Raw genomic sequence first — 18,421 nt, 5'->3', positions numbered from 1 at the left:
GTGTGTGTGCGCGCGCGTGTGTGTGTGTTTCTCTCTCTCTCTCTCTCTCTCTCTGCAGAAGCTGCCTGATCCGCTGATTATTTCAAGCATTTTCCGTTTTATATTTGGGAATTTTACATCTTTGATTAGCAAATTTACTTTGTTTGATACCACAGCACTTCAACTACAATCAAACTCAAAATCTATGCAATGCACCAAAAGCCATTAAAAGTCTCAAAATGTGACAAACCTCAAATATTCATAGAAATGATGCAAACTCTCTGATGCTGTTCATTTGGCATTTCTTGTTACAGGTATAGTGACGGGACTTCTGGTACGGCAGCATGCCGTATTATCAAGCCTGGACAAGTTCTACTTCGGGTTTCCTGGAGAGATCCTGATGAGAATGCTGAAGCTGATTATTTTGCCTTTAATTGTTTCCAGTATGATTACAGGTAAGCAGTCTTATTAAGTTACGTTATTTAAGAGATTATTAGAGTCTGGCCCACCGTATAATGCATATAACAATAAACTCAAATTAATTGGGCTTGACTTTTGACATAACTGGCTGTTTCTGCAAGGGGAAATCAGTGCAAGTTTTAAACTAGTAAATACATCGTTCATGTAAAATGCACCTCCATACCATATTACACATTTGCTGGTTTATTTCAAGCGAAACAACATAGAAATTCAATATGAATGTCATATAATGTTGTTCTTCACATGCTGCCAAACTACTATTATTCAGATCTTGCAAAAATGCATGGAATTAAGCAAAACTTTAGTACCAATCATAGATTTAATGATAGACACAAAATGCTGGAGTAAAACAATGGTGATTTTATGTACCTGTAATAACAATTAAAAGAGGGAACATTACTTTTTACAGCGCTTTACTATGCTTACCTGAAAGTGTTTTATTGCTACCAGGAGAATGAGAGCTACTTTGATAGAAGTATTAAAAAGTAACATGCAATAGGACAAAGTAGGTTGAAACAAACATTTTACTCGTATATAAAGGTCAAGAATATTGAGAAGTTAAAGATTAATTGCAAAAGATTTAGTGAAATGAGGAAAAAATGTTTATGTCAAAGGTTTATTGGTTGACTTTATAGGTTGACTAACAGTATTGACGGAATAAAAAATCGGATTAAGTTCTACTCATAGTTCAATTACGTGATTGAAGAGAGCAATAAAGTGATATGGTTCTAACGAGATCAATACAATTAGATCTATTACCGTTTTGGATGATAAACATAAACATTGCCTGTTTTTGCCAAATGTCCTTATGCATTGCAACTTCCAAAGAATTCTAAAAAAAGATTTCCTCACACAGAATGAATATTGCAGGGACTGTGAACAAATTCCAGGAAGTGCAAATGCTTTGCATACATCAGGCCCCTTCAAAAAGCAATGTGGTCATTTAATAGACGATTAGAATTTGTTGAGGAAGTATATAGCAGAATAGACAAAGGAGAGTTAGTGGATGTTGTTTAATTTTATTTTCAAAAGGCATTTGATAAGTTGCCACACATGAGAATGCACAACATGATGAGAGCCAACAGTTTTAGAGGGAAGATACTCGCATGGATAGAAGATTGGCTAAATGGCAGAAGGCAAAGAGTAGGAATAAAGTGGGCGTTCTCTGGTTGGCTGCCAGTGACTTGTGGTGTTCCATAGGGGTTGATGCTGGGTCTGCTACTTTTCACGTATGTTAATGATTTGGATGATGGAATTGATGGCTTTGTGGCCATATTTGCGGATCATATGAAGATAGTGTGGAGGAAACAGGGACTCTGCATAAGGACTTGGAAGAGTGGGAGATTGTGAGAGTGGGTAAAGAAGTGGCAGCTGGAATACAGCATAGCAAAGTGTGCAATCATGCACTGTCAGAGTAGGAATAAAGATGTAGACTATTTACTAAATAAGGATAGGATTCAGAAATTAGAGGTGCAAAGAGACTTGGGAGTGCTGATGCAGGATAACCAAAAGATTAATTTGTAGGTTGAGTCGGTAATAAGGAAGTGAACTGCAATGTTAGCATTAATTTCAAGAGTACTAGAATATAAAAGCAGGGATGCAATGCTGAGGTTTTATAGGGTACTGGTCAGCCCACATTTGGAGCATTGTGAGCCACTTTCATTTCACTGCACATCTCGTATGTGTATGTGACAAATAAACTTGACTTGACTTGACTTGTTTTGGGCCCCATATCTGAGGAGGCATGTGCTGGTATTGGAGAGGGCCCAGAGGATGTTTACGAGAATGATGCCGGGGATGATTGGGTTAACATATAATGAGCATTTGACAGCTCTGGCCCTGTACTCACTGGAGTTTAGAAGGATAAGGGTTGACCTCATTGAAACTTACCAAATAATGAAAGGCCTGGATAGAGTGGATGTGGAGAGGATGTTTCCAGTAGTGGGAGAGTCTTACACCAGAGGGCGCAACCTCAGATATAAAAGCACATACCTTTAGAAAGGAGATGAGGATGATTTGTTTATAGCCAGAGGATTGTGAATCTGTGGAATTCTTTGCCAGAGATAGATGTGGTGACGAAGTTTAGGGATATTAAGTTAGAGATTGATAGGTTCTTGATTAGTGAGGGTGTCAAATGTTATGGGGAGAATGGGATTGAGAGGGAAATACAGATCAGCTTTGATTGAATGGCCTAATTCTGCTCCTATTACTCATGAATTTATAAATAGTTGATTGTTGGTGACATTGCTGAAAGAGTATCATTTGGCAGAACACTGGGAGAATTCCTTATTGATCTGTTTTTGTCCTCACTAGTACACTTGCCTGGCAATCTACATTGATGTTTAAGGACTAGCAAGGAACTCAATCTGAAAAGGCAGAACAAAACCAAATGACATTTTGGAAAAAAAAAAATACACCTTCAGTTAATGCTATTTCTAATTTTACAATTATTTAAAAGCTATTGAAAATCAGAAGTTCGTGAGATCAAAATCACTCCAAATTAGTAGATAATTCTAGATGATGTTTCAAGATGGTTTTAAGCATGCCCTGTATTGTCAGATGTGCTTTCGTAATGGACTTTAAATAGGGGACCTATCAGCCCCTTGGGGTGTCTTTAAGTGACATTAACCATAGATAAGCACATGAACCATTCAGGCATTTCTCAGAACATTTTTTTTTCAACTGAGGTTGATGATCATATTGTTAGCTGTGAACCTTGTAACGCAAAACTTGGCCGCAGTGTTTTTCTATACTTAAGACTACAAACAATGTTGCTCTAAGATCATAATAGCAGTCATCTATGTGTCTACACATGACAAATGAGTTAATTAGTATTTTTAAAAGGATGCAGAAAAGTATTTGTGGAATACATTGCAGTAGATAGGTGCCCTACAGGTTTAATTTTACCTAGTTTATTTCAGGTCTGGTCGGTGGGAGTTCTTCCCGCCAGAGGTACCATGTAATCCCGAGCTGCCTGCTCCATGGTCAGATAGTCGGCAACTAAACTGTCTCCCCAACCTGGTTTGCCAGGTGAGGAGGGGGCTGTGGACCCCCAGCAGGACCAAAAACAAGACCAGTCAAAGGGCGGATGAGCTTCTAGCGGGCCAACGGCCATCCACATTTCAGTAGAAGTTGCAATAATTGTCGTTTATAGCATTGTAAGGATGATGATAAAGCACACACACCAAAATCCTATGCTTCCAGCGGCGGAAGCCCGCAGGAACTGGGGGACAGAGATGTGTGGTGCTTCTGTCACCGTTCCCGTTGGGAACCAGCAACACTGCCTCACTAATGTTTTCAACGACGTTGAATAATTAATTATTTCAATGAGTAACTAATTGAAATGCTCTCCATATATCTTTAATAAAAACATTGTGGTAACCAGGTTCCCAAATCATTCTCTACAGGAGTTGCTGCTTTGGATTCAGACGTCTCAGGGAAGGTCGGAGCACGGGCAGTGGTGTATTATTTTTCAACTACCATCATTGCTGTGATTCTAGGTAATAAGCCATGCAGTGAAGTATTGTGTGTCTGGTAACATTTTTTTAGTATCTGAAAGTCCATGAAGAATAAAGTGCTGTCCTGTCATTGTTTGGGGAATGAATCAGAAAGAATCCAAAAGAGAACAATGTTTTTGGAAAAAAATGTATCCTATCTTAAAAATGCACAAATAAAAACAATAATGTGGAAGATCGGTGCTAGTTGGATCCTGGTGTCTGATTTTGATGTACATAACAGGCATGAGGAGCTGTTTTGTACAGTTGTGCAAACTGATCTAGATTGGAGGGCATTAGTTATACTAGACTGAGGGCGTGAGTTATGAACTGAATCATGTCCTGTCATGGCTAAAATACTAAAAGTGGAGGTTCTCAAACAGAGGGACTGGCGCAATTAATGGAGGGGCCAGGTGTGAACTTTCATGGAGAGCAGTAGGTTGATCATGGGAGCAAGCACATGTTTCCCTAACACAGCAATGAATATTGTTGTGGCAGAGGAGAGCACAGAGAAAGGGGATCTTGCTTCAATGATCTCTGCTGTACCAGTATTACATTTGAGGAGTCAAACAATATCTTCCTTAAAGTAAACTGAAGATATAGGCATGTTTGTATCCCTTTTAAGTCATGCATAAATGGGCTTTTTTCCTTCTATTGGAGCTTATATTTCCATAGATGCTTTTGAACACTCAGTGGATAATCAACACAATGACTTTGTGTGCAGCAGTCGCCTTACAAAAAAGCTTGATGCACTTGAAAGATTTGGCTGTAATATACTGATTGCATTCTGCCATGAAGCTTGCTCTAAAATTCAAACACTAGCATGTAAAATAAAATCGACCGTCTGATTAGACTTATTCTGTCACTCAATAACTATTATTGCTTGTTAAAGCAGCATTCTACATTTTTGCTTCCAAAGGCAAAAATACAAGATTGCACTGCAATCTTTGCACTATTTTAGTGTTTTGCATTCGTCATTGTAGTACCTATCGTTATCATGTGTATTATATATTCTATGATCTTCATGCAAACATGTAATTGAATTGCACCATGGTGTAAATGGTAATCAATGATGATGAATTTGAAGGTATGCAAATCTGACAGACCTTGGAGATCATCATTAGCATTAAATCTTGGGACATTTTTGTTTGATGTAGATCCAAGTTTAATTGATAAAATTATATAGAACAAAGTTTTAATGTTCTTTCAATGGCAAACTTCTCAAGCATATAATTTATTTTGCTTTGTACAAGGAATTGTGTTGGTCATGGCCATCAAACCTGGCATGTCTTGATAAAATTATATAGAACAAAGTTTTAATGTTCTTTCAAAGGCAAACTTCCCAAGCATATAATTTATTTTGCTTTGTACAAGGAATTGTGTTGGTCATGGCCATCAAACCTGGCATGTCTCAAAATGCTGAAGAAATTGACAGGAGTGGAAGTACCCCGGAAGTCACCACTGTAGATGCCTTGCTTGATCTCCTTAGGTTTAGTAAATCACTCAGGATATGCAATTTGTAATCACTTATCTTTTATATGCAATTTGTAAATCACATATATTTTGCCTATAATTAATGTACATAAAAAATTGCCAGTCTGATTAAACTTATCTCGTCACCCAATAACTATATTGCTTGTTAAAGCAGCATTCTACATTTGCACATCTTGTTTGTATTAGATTAAGGGCTCATGATTGTACAATATTCATATCCATTGTAATTCCCCAGAAAATGAAGCAGTCCGTCTATAAGCAGGCATGGATTAAAATGTGCCAAGCAACATTTGCATCACTAAGGTCATAGGCCTACTCATCTATCCCTGATGTTCAATGGCATTTCCTTTCCCAAATCACCCACCAACTTCCTGGAGATTACCATTGATCAGGCACTTAAATAAATTAATACAGTAGCTCAAGAGTAGATCAGAGGGTCTGTTTAGAGTGGTTCTGTGATCTGTAAGGCAAAAGTCAGGAGTATAAAGGAATGTTCTTTCTACCTGGATAGACAACTCTCAAAACAGTCAAGAAGCTCAACACTATTCAGAAACATATAGACACAAAATGCTGGACTAACTCTGCGCGACAGGCAGCATCTCTGGATAGAAGGAATGGGTGATGTTTCGGGTTGAAACCCTTCCTCATTCGACCCAAAACATCACCCATTACTTCTGTCCAGAGAGGCTGCCTGTCCCGCTGAGTTACTCCAACATTTTGTGTCTATCTTCAGTTTAAACCAGCACCTGCAGCTCCTTCCTACAACATTCAGAAACAAGCAGGCAACTGAATGGCACCCCATCAACCACCATAAACATTCATTTACTCACTCACTCACTGGCACATGATCATTGCACAGTCTATTATCTACAAAGATACTGCAGTTATTACCTTAGGCTTCTCCCACACTATCTCTAAAATCTGCAACCTTTGCGATTAAGAAGGACAAGGGCATTAGATGCTTGGGAATACCCTCACCTGCAGATTCTCTACACAAATACACACATTCCTAACTTGAAATATATCACCAGCCCTTCATTGTTGCTGGGTTTCAATCTTGCATATCCCTAGCCACGTAGGGAGTACGAGAAGTACAACAGTTGGAGATTTACCTTCACCTTCCCAAGGTAAATCAGGATTAGATTTAGTAGCAATGCCCAAATCTTGAATAATGAGCAATTAAAAGAAAAATGCACTGACGTCTCCATGACACCACAGTATTTAATCAACATAGTTTTGAATCAAGTGTGATTCTTTGAAATGTACCGTTTGAAACATCTCCGCAAAGATATTTTCTTTTGAGTGTTCTGCAATATATTGATTCGATTTTTTTAAATAGAATTGCAAGCTGGTGATTGAATCAATGCAATGATAGGAAATGATTGTAGATTTTCAGGTAAAACTCTGAGCAAGGTTTGATCTTTAGCCTTTTTCTAATAGATTATAGCTGTAACAGGTTATGTAAATCAATATGCAATCTCAATGTCAGAATATGTTAAAAGCATTTACCGGTAATTATACTTCAGAAAGATTTACTTTGCTTCCAACGCTTTAAACATTCCATTTGTCACCAGCTGGTTAAAATGTAACTTTGTAATATGTTCTGAAAGAATCACCTGTTACATGGTAGTCGCAAGGAAGCTTTTGCAGCATATCCCAAGCCACGTGCTTACATTGCGAGACATTAAATTGCATCCTTTTCTTTGCAAATTGAAGCAATTCTCATGTAGGTTATTTTGGCTCATTGCCCAATTCCCTCTATAATATTTATTTGTCAATAGTTCCAAGTGTTACTCTTCATTAACTCTTAACATTTGCTCAAATCCATTGTCAGACAGATAATTAAGTATTTTGATGCACAAGCTTTCTGAGCATCTATTAAGAGTTACAATTCCTCAGTAAAAATACATCCATAACCAGGTTAACATTTGCGGCTACCTTCTCTTCCCTTCATTTATTTTCTTACTTTATTAATGGACAGTATCTTGTATAATTTTAAAAATAATATCTTTAACATTTTGAGTAACCTTGCATGCATGTACTGAGAAAATTATCTTTAATCGTGTGAAACATAAAGTGCTGCAGTACCTCAGTAGTTTCAGCAACATCTGTTGAGGGAATAGATAGGTGACATTTTAGGTCGGGACCCTTCTTCAGACTGGTTATACTAATCCAAAACATCAATTATATATTCCCTCTACAGATACTGACTAACCCGTTAAGTTACTCCAACAGTTTGTGTTTTACTCGTTCACGTTATAGGAGTAGAATTAGGCCATTCAGCCTATCAAATCCACTCCACTATTCAATCATGGCTGATCTCTGCCTCCCAATCCCATTTCCCTGCCTTCTCCCATTAACCAGTGACACCTGTTCTAATCAAGAATTTGTCTATCTCTGCCTTAAAAATATTCACTGACTAGGCCTCCACAACCACGTGGCAATGAGTTCCACAGATTAACTACCCTCTGACTAAAGAAGTTCCTCCTCGCCTCCTTTCTTAAAGAGTGCCCTTTAACTCTATGACCTCTGGTCCTAGACTGGCCCACTAGTGGAAACATCCTTTCCACATCCACTCTATCTATGCCTTTCATTATTCTGTAAGTTTCAATGAAGTCCCCCCTCAACCTTCTAAGCTCCAGTGAGTAGAGGCCCAGTGCTGTCAAACGCTCATCATATGCTAACCCACTCATTCCTGGAATTATTCTTGTAAACCTCATCTGGACCTTCTCCAGAGCCAGCACACCTTTCCTCAGATATGGGGCCCAAATTTGCTCACAGTACTCCAAATGTGGCCTGACCAGCGCCTTAAAGAGCCTCGGCATTACATCTCTGTTTTTGTATTGCAGTCCTCTTGATATAAATGCTGCATTGCATTTGCCTTCCTTATTATTGATTCGATTGGCAAATTAACATTTTGGGAGTCCTGCAATAGCACTCCCAAGTCCCTTTGCACCTCCAATTTCTGGATTCTCTCTCCATTTAGAAAATAATCTACTCCTTTATTCTTATTACCAAAATGCATGACTATGCACTTTGCTATACTGAATTTCATCTCTGCCCATTCTCCTAACCTGTCCAAGTCCTTGCTTCCTCTACACTGCCTGTCCCTCCACCTATCATAGCATCATCTGCAAACTTGGCCACAAAGCCTTCAATTCCCTTATCCAAATCATTAATATACAACTTGAAGAAAAGCGGTCCCAACACCGGCTATTGAAGATCTACACTAATCACTGGCAGCCAATCTGAAAAAGTGATTTTTATTGCAACTCTTTGCCTTCTGCCATCCAGCCAACTCGCTATCCATGCTAGTATCTTCCCTTCAATACCATGGGCTCTCATCTTCCCAAGCAGCCTGACGTACGGCACCTTTTCGAAGGCCTTCTGATTCCAGCATCTGCATTTCATGGAATCTGCAACATAGGAGTAGTATTTCGTGCTTCTGCTTCTAAATAAAATAGTTGTATTTAATTTTAATGTCCATTTGAGATCAGTTGAAAGTAAGCATAAAAACGTGTACTGAAGTTGTACCTTTCAGATGAGTTGACAAACCAAGGCCTATTTGCAAGCCAAGATGAATCCAGTAGGGGACAATCCCTGGTGCTATGGTTAATATTTACTTCACAATCCTCAATGAATATATCTAAAGCAGGTTGGCCCAGAAATTATTCCATACCTCAGAATAAATGCTAAACCAGTAATGCTTAGAATGGGGGCCAATGTGTGGGATAGTCCTTGCAGCAACATTTTATTGCATGTTGAGCCCAAGGTGTTGTGAACAAACAGACCTTGCACCAAATTAACCAGAGAAACTCAGATAGATTTTGAGAAGGGGTTGTTGTTGAGAGGACCTACGGAGGCTGGGGAAGGAGAAGGGAGCGATAGCTGTAAGGACATTCTCAAAATCATAGTGTGCACCTCACTGCACTTTATCTAGTAGCACTGTGAAATATATTATCAGTAACACATTGGTAAAAAACATACACGGACAAATGAGTTTTGTGCAATTGTCATTTAAATATGAATTGCACAGAGTCTGATGTCACCGTGCATGACTAGATGACTCAATGTGTAATTGCATCCTGCATGTGATGTCACCATGATGTCATCCTGCATGTGATGTCACCGTGCATGACTAGATGACTTGATGTGTAATTGCATCCTGCATGTGAAGGAACCAAAACACATTTGTCATTCTGTGGTTCAACTGCCCATGAAATATTTGATTGTTTTAAACAATCTAGTTATTGACAAAAAAAATCACCATCTTGCACCCAAAGGTGTTGCACCACTGAGTAGATTTCTTAATCATTATTGCCTTGCTGGATGTGTAGAGATTTCTGTGTGCAAACACTTTAAAATTAATGTATTGTCTGTGAAGTGCCTTGGGACATTCTGGAAGAGATGCATTTTTTTTTGGCCAAATATATGACCAACAACATATTTTACAGTTCCCTTATGAAGTATAGTGTGGTGTGTACTGTCATCTTCTTTGAGATTTCTGAATGTACAAAATCTTTGCAGGATGTCAGGAAACCAAATGCCTGCATTTTTGTTCATAAGCCCACATCCACATCCCTTTGAAGTACTCTTATAACTGTTGTGCATCTTTTTTTAACATAGGAATGCATTCCCAGAAAACCTGGTCCAGGCCAGCTTTCAACAGGTAAATGATTTACTATTTCCTTCACCTACTTCAAAGCTATCAGAATCAGCCAGTTGCATAAGATTGAATTATTTTTTTTAAATTGCAATTGGGTGACTGATTGAAAAGTCAAAATTTACCATTATGAAGACATCATAAAGATAATGAATTGCAAAATCTTGCTGGATATTATAAATAATGTCATAAATTATATTTCAGGAATATCAGTGGCCAGATAATGCAAGTGATGCCGCATTTATTTAGATGGCCCTTATGCTTGATGAGGCCGTACAAAGTCATCTAAACCTAATAAAATTGCATAATCCGTACATAAATAAAACCAAGTGATAATAAATCTGCAACATTTGATGCTTGTGTCTATAAATCATCTTTGAGCACATTTTGCATTAATGGAAGTTAACCTTAGAATACTTGCATTTCCTAAAATTGTTACTGCAACAGAACTTGTAATTTTAATTGTCTTCCCGTAAGCGCATTCCAATTGCACTGTTGCATTATTCTGCTAGCTTTTCCACTGAGTGAACCTGCTGCCATTTTAGGTCCACCAGGAATCATCACATCCTTATTTCATTGATTTAATTCTCATTAAATTGTTACAATTGTGATTCTCACTTAAATGATCAAAGCAACAGTTTGGAATGCAACTTGCCTCAGAACAGATATAAGACTATCAGATATGGATTTGTGTTCCTTGTATTCTGCCATAACATTGTTAATTGGGTGCACTAACCTCAAAATAGGCCTTGTTTAAGAAGGAACTGCAGATGCTGGAAAATCGAAGGTAGACAAAAATGCTGTAGAAACTCAGCGGGTGAAGCAGCATCTATGGAGAGAAGGAAATATGTAACGTTCCGGGTCGTGAACCCTTCTCCAGTCTAAAGAAAGGTCTCAACCCGAAACGTCGCCTATTTCCTTCGCTCCATAGATGCTGCCTCACCCGCTGAGTTTCTCCAGCATCTTTGTCTACCTTCAAAATAGGCCATCCTCTGCACCATCCTTTGAATGAATTAGCCGGCTATGACAGATATTCTGCTATAATTTGAGTTATGGTAATGCTAATTGAATATAACACGAGTGGTAAATTAACTAACATTATTTGCATCATCATGCCAAATTAGTTATGTGAAATTGATCAGGAACTGGAAAAGCACTTAAAAGTTACTTTAGAAAGTGCCAAGCAGAAAAAAAATCTTGCCTTCAGTGAAAAATTATCTAGGGAAATAAATGTTTTATACGTAACCTTCCCATGATAATCAGACACCATTGTCTCTAAAGAACACAATCCCCTGCAGGTGGCCTTTGTAATTGACCAACAATTGCTTCTATATATAGCATAACATACAGCCTTTAGTATTTTTAGTTTGCAGTAATAAAAGTAGCTATTAAAATGACCTTTATTTTTGAAAATCCTGCAAAAAAACATTGTTATTGACTGTCTGAAACTCTATTGCAATAAACCCCTTTTACCCATTCCCCACAATTGTTTTAAAACTTGATTTTTTTAAATAATGTGAAGAACACACAGTACTGGAGTAACTCAGCGGTTCAGGCAGCATCTCTGGAGGACAATAGACAATAGGTGCAGGAGTAGGCAATTCAGCTCTTCGAGCCAGCACTGCCATTCAATATGATCATGGCTGCTCATCCCCAATCAGTACCCCGTTCCTGCCTTCTTCCCATATCCCCTGACTCCGCTATCTGTAAGAGCCCTAATATGGACAGGTGACGTTTTGGGTTGGGACCCATGTGAGGTTTCTTACGAACAAAATCATTGTGTTATAGCATAGCTCCCTGTACTGTAGCTCCAATGCTGGAACTGGATGGTTTCTAGTCAAAAGTTTGACCTTTCACTTCTATAATGGAAATCTATAACCTCTCAAGTTATTCTGTATTTGCTCAATTGGCATTTGGGTGTTTTTTGTTAAATGTTGATCTGAACTACTTTACCAGTTATTTACGGTGTGTATTAAGTCATGATCTGTCCTGTCAAAAACAAGCGATGTGTGACTTCCTTTTCCTATTCATTTCCAGTATAAAAGCAAGAGACAGGAAATTGAACCTGTAAACAATGTCAGCGTTACCACTGGGGTAACAGTTACTGTTATAATGACCACTCTGATGAATGAGGTAACCTTGTTTCTTTGCTAGTCATTGCTATTATAATGCTTGATGGATACTTTTATCAGATAATTTTTACATAGAGTATTTTAAGAGTGCCGCATTTGCAATTAATTGATCTAGAATATGGAATATTGAACATTACAACATGGGAACAGGCCCTTCAGCCCACAATGTCTGTGCTGAACATAATACCAAGGTAAACTAATCTTGCCTGCCTGCACATGATCCATATCCCTCAATTCTTCTCATATCCATATGCCAATCTAAAAGCCTCTTAAAAACCACTATTGTATGTACCTTCACCACCACTTACGGCAATGCGTTCCAGGCACCTATGATTATGCCCTTTAGTCTTTGACAATTCCACTTTGGGACAAAGGTTCAGACTGTCTGCCCCATCCATGCTTCTCCTAATTTTATATATTTCTGGGATCATAGAACACCAATGCATAGCAGGAAATAACAAAGAAATGAGCAAAGTAAATGTGTCGTTTAGAAAGATCAGTTAGTCCATCCAATGCATTCTATCTTAATTATTCCTCCCATGATGACCCATCCACATTCAACAGGAATGTTGACACGTGCTGGTAGAAAAGAGTGTTGCAAATCTTTACATTCATTTGCAGAGGCACTTTTCCTGAACTGCAGAGACATGGCTGTCATTCCTGTGAATCACTGCAATATTTATATCCAGAAATGGTCCGAAGTTTTGAGAGTGGGGAGGGGATTTCTGGCATGATTCTGTGCATTTGGTCCTCTTTAATTTACATTTCAATAATATTTACGAGTTCTGCTGGAGACATGCAAGTCCAGTTGCTAATGGGCCTGTCCCACTTGACGATTTTTTTGGCAACTGCCGGCATCATTGACTGACGTATTAGGTCACTGAGAAAGATGTGGCGTGACGTGGCATGATGACGTATTGACGCATGGTGTTTCATCAAGTGTCGCAACATTTTTTTTGTTGCTGCTGAATTTTGAAATGTTCAAAATCTTTTGACGACCCTCATATGACGCCGGCATTCGCTAAAAAAATCGCCAAGTGCGACAGGCCTTTAAGGGCGCCATCAGTGGAAACACAAGAGATTGCAGATGTTATAATCTGGAACAAAATACAAACTGCTGGAGGAACTCAGTGGGCTCAAGAGCAGAATCTGTGGAAGGATGTAGGGTCTTCACCCAAAATGTTGACAATTCCTTTGTATGTAAGAATGTAATGCTTGACCCATTGAGTTCCTCCAGCAGTTTGTTCCTTTGTGCCATCAGTGTATTGATTATTATATATATACAGTTAAGAAATAGAAAATTAGACTATGATTTTTAATTTAGATCCTATCACAAATCTTCACAGAATAAAACCAAGGACTACAAGGTGGTTGGCATGTACTCTGATGGAATCAATGTGCTGGGGCTTATTGTCTTCTGCCTCGTGTTTGGGATTGTCATAGGACAAATGGGAGAAAAAGGAAAAATTCTGCTGGACTTTTTTGATGCATTGAATGAAGCCACCATGAGAATAGTGCAGATCATCATGTGGTGAGTAGGATGTGGTACTGAAATTAAGTTCTGCATTGCCTATGCATTATCTTTTTGTACTAAGTGAAAGAGGCATCAACACCATTGCTAGATTGCCCTTTTCCACTGAACGGATACATTATTTTACCACTTTATGTGAGGGCTAGTAGCTCTGCTAAGCAAGTGTTCATCGACGCACCAGGATCAAAGAACAAGATCTTGTCGATGATCTATATAATTCCTGCAGTGGCACTTCCCACTCTTGGAAATGCAAGTAGTTAAAATACACCACAATGTTCAAGCCTCGAAGGGTCCATGGATCAAATCCATGGCCAAGCCTCTATGTTTAACAACTGAAAGTCCCTGTCGTTCTAGAAAGGTGAGGCAAATAATCAAAATGCAAGATAAAACCACTTACTCTCTGAATTAAGACTGGAGGAAGTTGGCTGCTACAGTGCAGCACTGTATACGGTGTACAACACTGCTACAGTACTAATACTAAGGAGAAGGTGCTTGGGAAGCTGAAAGGGCTGGCAGTGGATAAGTCACCAGGACCGGATGGACTGCACCGCAGGGTTCTGAAAGAGGTGGCTTTAGAAATTGTGGAGGCAATGATAGTGATATTTCAAGAATCACTAGAGTCAGGAGTGGTTCCAGACGATTGGAAAATTGCCAATATTACCATGCTGTACAAGGAGCAAAGCAGAATAGTGGGAACTGTAGGCCGGTTAGTCTGTCTGCAGCGGTTGGTAAGATTCTAGAGACCATTATAAAGGATGAGGTTACTGAGTACTTAGACGTTCATGATAAAATGGGCTGGTCATGATGGTTTTGGGAAGGGGAGATCTTGCCTGAAGAATCGGTTGGAATTATTTGAAGAAATATGTTAGTAGACATTGTTTACCTAGATTTTCAGAAAGCCTTCTACAAGGTGCCACATGTGAGGCTGCTAAGGAAGATGAGAGTCCATGGTGTCAAAGGGCAGATATTAGCATGGATAGCAGATTGGCTGGATGGCAGAAGACAAAGAGTGGCAATAAAGAGGGCTTTTTCTGGTTGGCTGCCAGTGACTAGTGGAGTTCCGCAGAGGTCAGTGCTGGGGCCGCTACTCTTCGCGTTGTATATTAATGATTTGGATAGGGGGTTGAAGGTTTTGTGGCCAAGTTTGCAGATGTTATGAAAATATGTGAAGGGGCAGGGAGTGCAGAAAAAGCAGGCAGAAAAAGCAAACAGAAGGACTTGGACAGGTTTGGAGAGTGGGCAGAGAATGGCAGATGGAATATAGTGTAGCAAAGTGTTGAGTCATGCATTTTGGTAATAGGAATAGAGGAGTAGGCTATTTTCTAAATGGGGAGAAAATCCAGAAATCGGAGGTGCAAAGGGACTTGGGAATGCTGGTGCAGGATTCCCAAAAAGTTAATCTGCAAGTCGAATCGTTAGTAAAGAAGGCAAACGCAATACTAGCATTTATTTCTTATTATTTATCTCTTATTATGAAGAGGGCTAGAATTCAAAAACAGGGATGTAATGCTGAGGCTCTATAAGGTACTAGTCTGACCGCATTTGGAGTATTGTGAGCAATTTTGGGCACCATATCTGAAGAAGGGTGTGCTGGCTCCGGAGGGGGTCAAGAGGAGGTTTACGAGAATGATCCCAGGAATTATTGGGTTAACATATGATGAACGTTTGACAGCACTGGGCCTGTACTCGCTGGAGTTTAGAAGAATGATGGGAGACCTCATTAAAACGTACCGAATAGTGAAAGGCTTGGATAACGTGGATGTGGAGAGGATGTTTCCACTAGTGGGAGAGTCTAGGACTAGAGGTCATCACCTCTGAATTATAGAACATTCCATTAGGAGGGACATGAGGGGGAATTTCATTAGAGGGTAGTGAATCTATGGAATTCTTTGCCACAGAAGGCTGTGGAGGCCAAGTCAACGGATATTTTGAAGGCAGAAATAGATAGATTCTTGATTAGTACAGGTGTCAGGGGTTATGGGGAGAAGGCAGGAGAATGGGGTTAGGAGGAAGAGATAGATCAGCACGATTGAATGGGGTAGAAGATGGGCTGAATGGCTTTATTCTGCTCCTATCACTTATGACCTTGCATATATTAAATCCATTTTAAAGGAACACATGATTTATAGTAATTAACTATTATTTGGCTTTCTTAATTACTTACTTATGGTTCAATGTGAACTCTTCTGTTTCGGTTGTATTGTTAATCTAAGAGCAAATAAAATAATAATTTCTGAAATAACATATTGCCGGATTTATAACTGCACCAAAATTAAGTTGAAATGACTTTTCCAGTATAACCACTTGTCAATGACTTGTTTCAGGTATATGCCAATTGGCATTTTATTCCTGATTGCTGCAAAAGTAATGGAAGTGGATGACTGGGAAATTTTCCGCAGACTTGGACTTTACATGGCCACAGTGCTGAGTGGGTATGTATCATGTTTCTTTAAAATGCTTTTAGAAATTTTTGAATCCGGTTGAAAAAAGAGTCCTGTTTATTGAATTGTTGCAGGGAAAAGAAGTGGACCTAAAGTTATAGAGTTAAATAGTGAAGCTAAATTGAGATCTTGAACTTTAGTAGTTGAATAAGAAGATGCTGTATTAAATCTAAAACAAATGGTTAGGGTGATCATTGCCGAGGCTCTAATGTTAAATACGTGGAGCTGACTCAATGCTGAACGTACAGCTTGAATAATATAATGTTCAAATACAGTATAAATGTATCAGTTTGTGTATTCAGAATCAGAATGCTTTATTCTATAAAACCAGAACATGATGATTGAGGAAAGGTATTTGAGGTGTTCTTCTCACAACTGAGGATTATCTACTGGGTTTGGAATTGAGACAAACTGCAAAGCCAATGGTGTGTATTTCTATGTGTGCCCCCTGCTGTAGGCACAATGGTATAAAAGTAAACTGAGTTTTATCCTCTCGCTAAACTATGCTTTACCGTATTGAGATAATCCATGGAAATAGCTTTCAGTCAATAAGAGTTAAATGATGTCTGCAACAACAAATTCAATTTATGAAGTACCTCTAATGCAGTAAAACTTCTCAAGGTCTTTCTTTCCTAATCCATTTATGTTATTAACATGAGCTGGTGAAGGAATGGGATAGTGTCAAAGCTGGTAAATTCTCTTGTGTCTTTGGACCCATCTGGTTCTGCGAAGTAATGGATCTCCTAGAATCTAAGCTCCATGACTTTGGCTGGATGATGGGTCACAATACAGGGACAGGGCATTGTGCCATTGAGGCCCTCAAGTAAATAATGTTAAATAACTATCTGACATTACAACGTGGAATGGTCCTACTTTGGATTTTATTATCTTTTAATTATTTTCTAACCTGCGTTATAGCAAGCTCTGATTCATCATGTTTCTCAATCTATCTGCCTACTTTGACACTATCCCATTCCTTCATCATTCATCGATTTGCTATTGCTCTCACTTGGTTCTATTTTAAGTATTGAATTATAGACATAAAATCACTTGCAATATGTCTTCCACTATCCCACAATCTCTTGCGTCTCAGGATTACAAAAATGTTCTCGCTCCTTCTCTTGTTTTCATCTCCTTCCCTTTCTCTCTTTTTTCTTCAATTCCAGTTTCCTGACTTTTCAGTGGTTAGGAAACATTTCAGTAGCTTGTGTTACTTATTCTAAAAAGCAGCTGGAATGTATGTGGTAATTGTTTCACAAGGGGTATTATTTCTCTACCTGTTCAATATACATAAGGTTATTAAATTCCAATCATTTTTGTTGTAGATTTAATTTTTTTTAAAAATATGGTTATGAAAGATAAATGTCCATAAATATACACTGTTGTTTTATAGATTAGCCATCCATGGAATAATCATCCTACCCATGATCTATTTTATTGTGGTACGGAAAAATCCCTTCACATTTATTGGAGGGATGGCTGAGGCATTACTGACTTCTGTGATGATTTCATCCAGGTAACTGCAGATTTTAATATTTTTTTACAATCATCTAAGCAGTATGAATTGTTCATGAATCAAAATTTATAGTGCCCGAACTGAAATATTTTCCACTATAACCTAAACATAATTTGAGGCCTTCCCATTGCAAACCAATTGAAATTCAAAGCACTTGGAAATTAAAATGACCAGACAGAATATGTTCCCTCACTAACTAAATGCTGGAATCTGGAGCAAAATAATACAAACGGCTGGAGGAACTGAGCAGATTGAGCAGCATATCTTGGGAAAAGGAATTATTGATGTTTTGGGTCGATACCTTGCTTCTCAAATGAGAGTGGAGAGGGCAGATAGCTGGAAAAAAGGACTGTAATGCTGACTGCCCTAAAGACACTTCCATTGACTGTGCCAAGATCCTCTTTTAGAACATATTTCTATCAGCCATATATTAAGAAGCTGGTGTAGCTAATGGATATCAGAAGTATGCAAAATATGCTGATCATGGCGTCAAATTGGACGAGTTACCATGCTTTATGCAATGATCAGAGATTCTGCAGGAATACCCCCCCCCCCCCCCCCACCCCCCCCCCCCCCCCCCCCCCCCCCCCCCCCCCCCCCCCCCCCCCCCCCCCCCCCCCCCCCCCCCCCCCCCCCCCCCAAACCACCTGCCTCCCTAATTTTCTATTGTTTAAAGAGATCACTAAATATT

At 38.9% G+C, this 18,421-nt stretch overlaps 1 protein-coding gene across 1 annotated transcript in view; it reads left to right on the top strand.

Annotated features, from left to right (window-relative positions):
* The window catches only part of slc1a1 (solute carrier family 1 member 1), an 85,956-nt gene that overhangs the window by 51,635 nt on the left and 15,900 nt on the right, over nucleotides 1–18,421 (top strand). The window contains exons 2-9 of the mRNA XM_055632798.1: nucleotides 294–434; nucleotides 3,867–3,959; nucleotides 5,328–5,442; nucleotides 10,074–10,116; nucleotides 12,148–12,243; nucleotides 13,589–13,773; nucleotides 16,098–16,205; nucleotides 17,608–17,730. Coding sequence (XP_055488773.1) covers nucleotides 294–434; nucleotides 3,867–3,959; nucleotides 5,328–5,442; nucleotides 10,074–10,116; nucleotides 12,148–12,243; nucleotides 13,589–13,773; nucleotides 16,098–16,205; nucleotides 17,608–17,730 — 904 coding nt within the window. The remainder of the gene's footprint in view (nucleotides 1–293; nucleotides 435–3,866; nucleotides 3,960–5,327; nucleotides 5,443–10,073; nucleotides 10,117–12,147; nucleotides 12,244–13,588; nucleotides 13,774–16,097; nucleotides 16,206–17,607; nucleotides 17,731–18,421) is intronic.

This window comes from Leucoraja erinacea, chromosome 3 (assembly GCF_028641065.1).
Source record: "Leucoraja erinacea ecotype New England chromosome 3, Leri_hhj_1, whole genome shotgun sequence".
Taxonomy (NCBI): domain Eukaryota; kingdom Metazoa; phylum Chordata; class Chondrichthyes; order Rajiformes; family Rajidae; genus Leucoraja; species Leucoraja erinaceus.
Note: the sequence above shows the minus strand (reverse complement) of the source record. Positions and strands in the feature narration are given on the sequence as shown.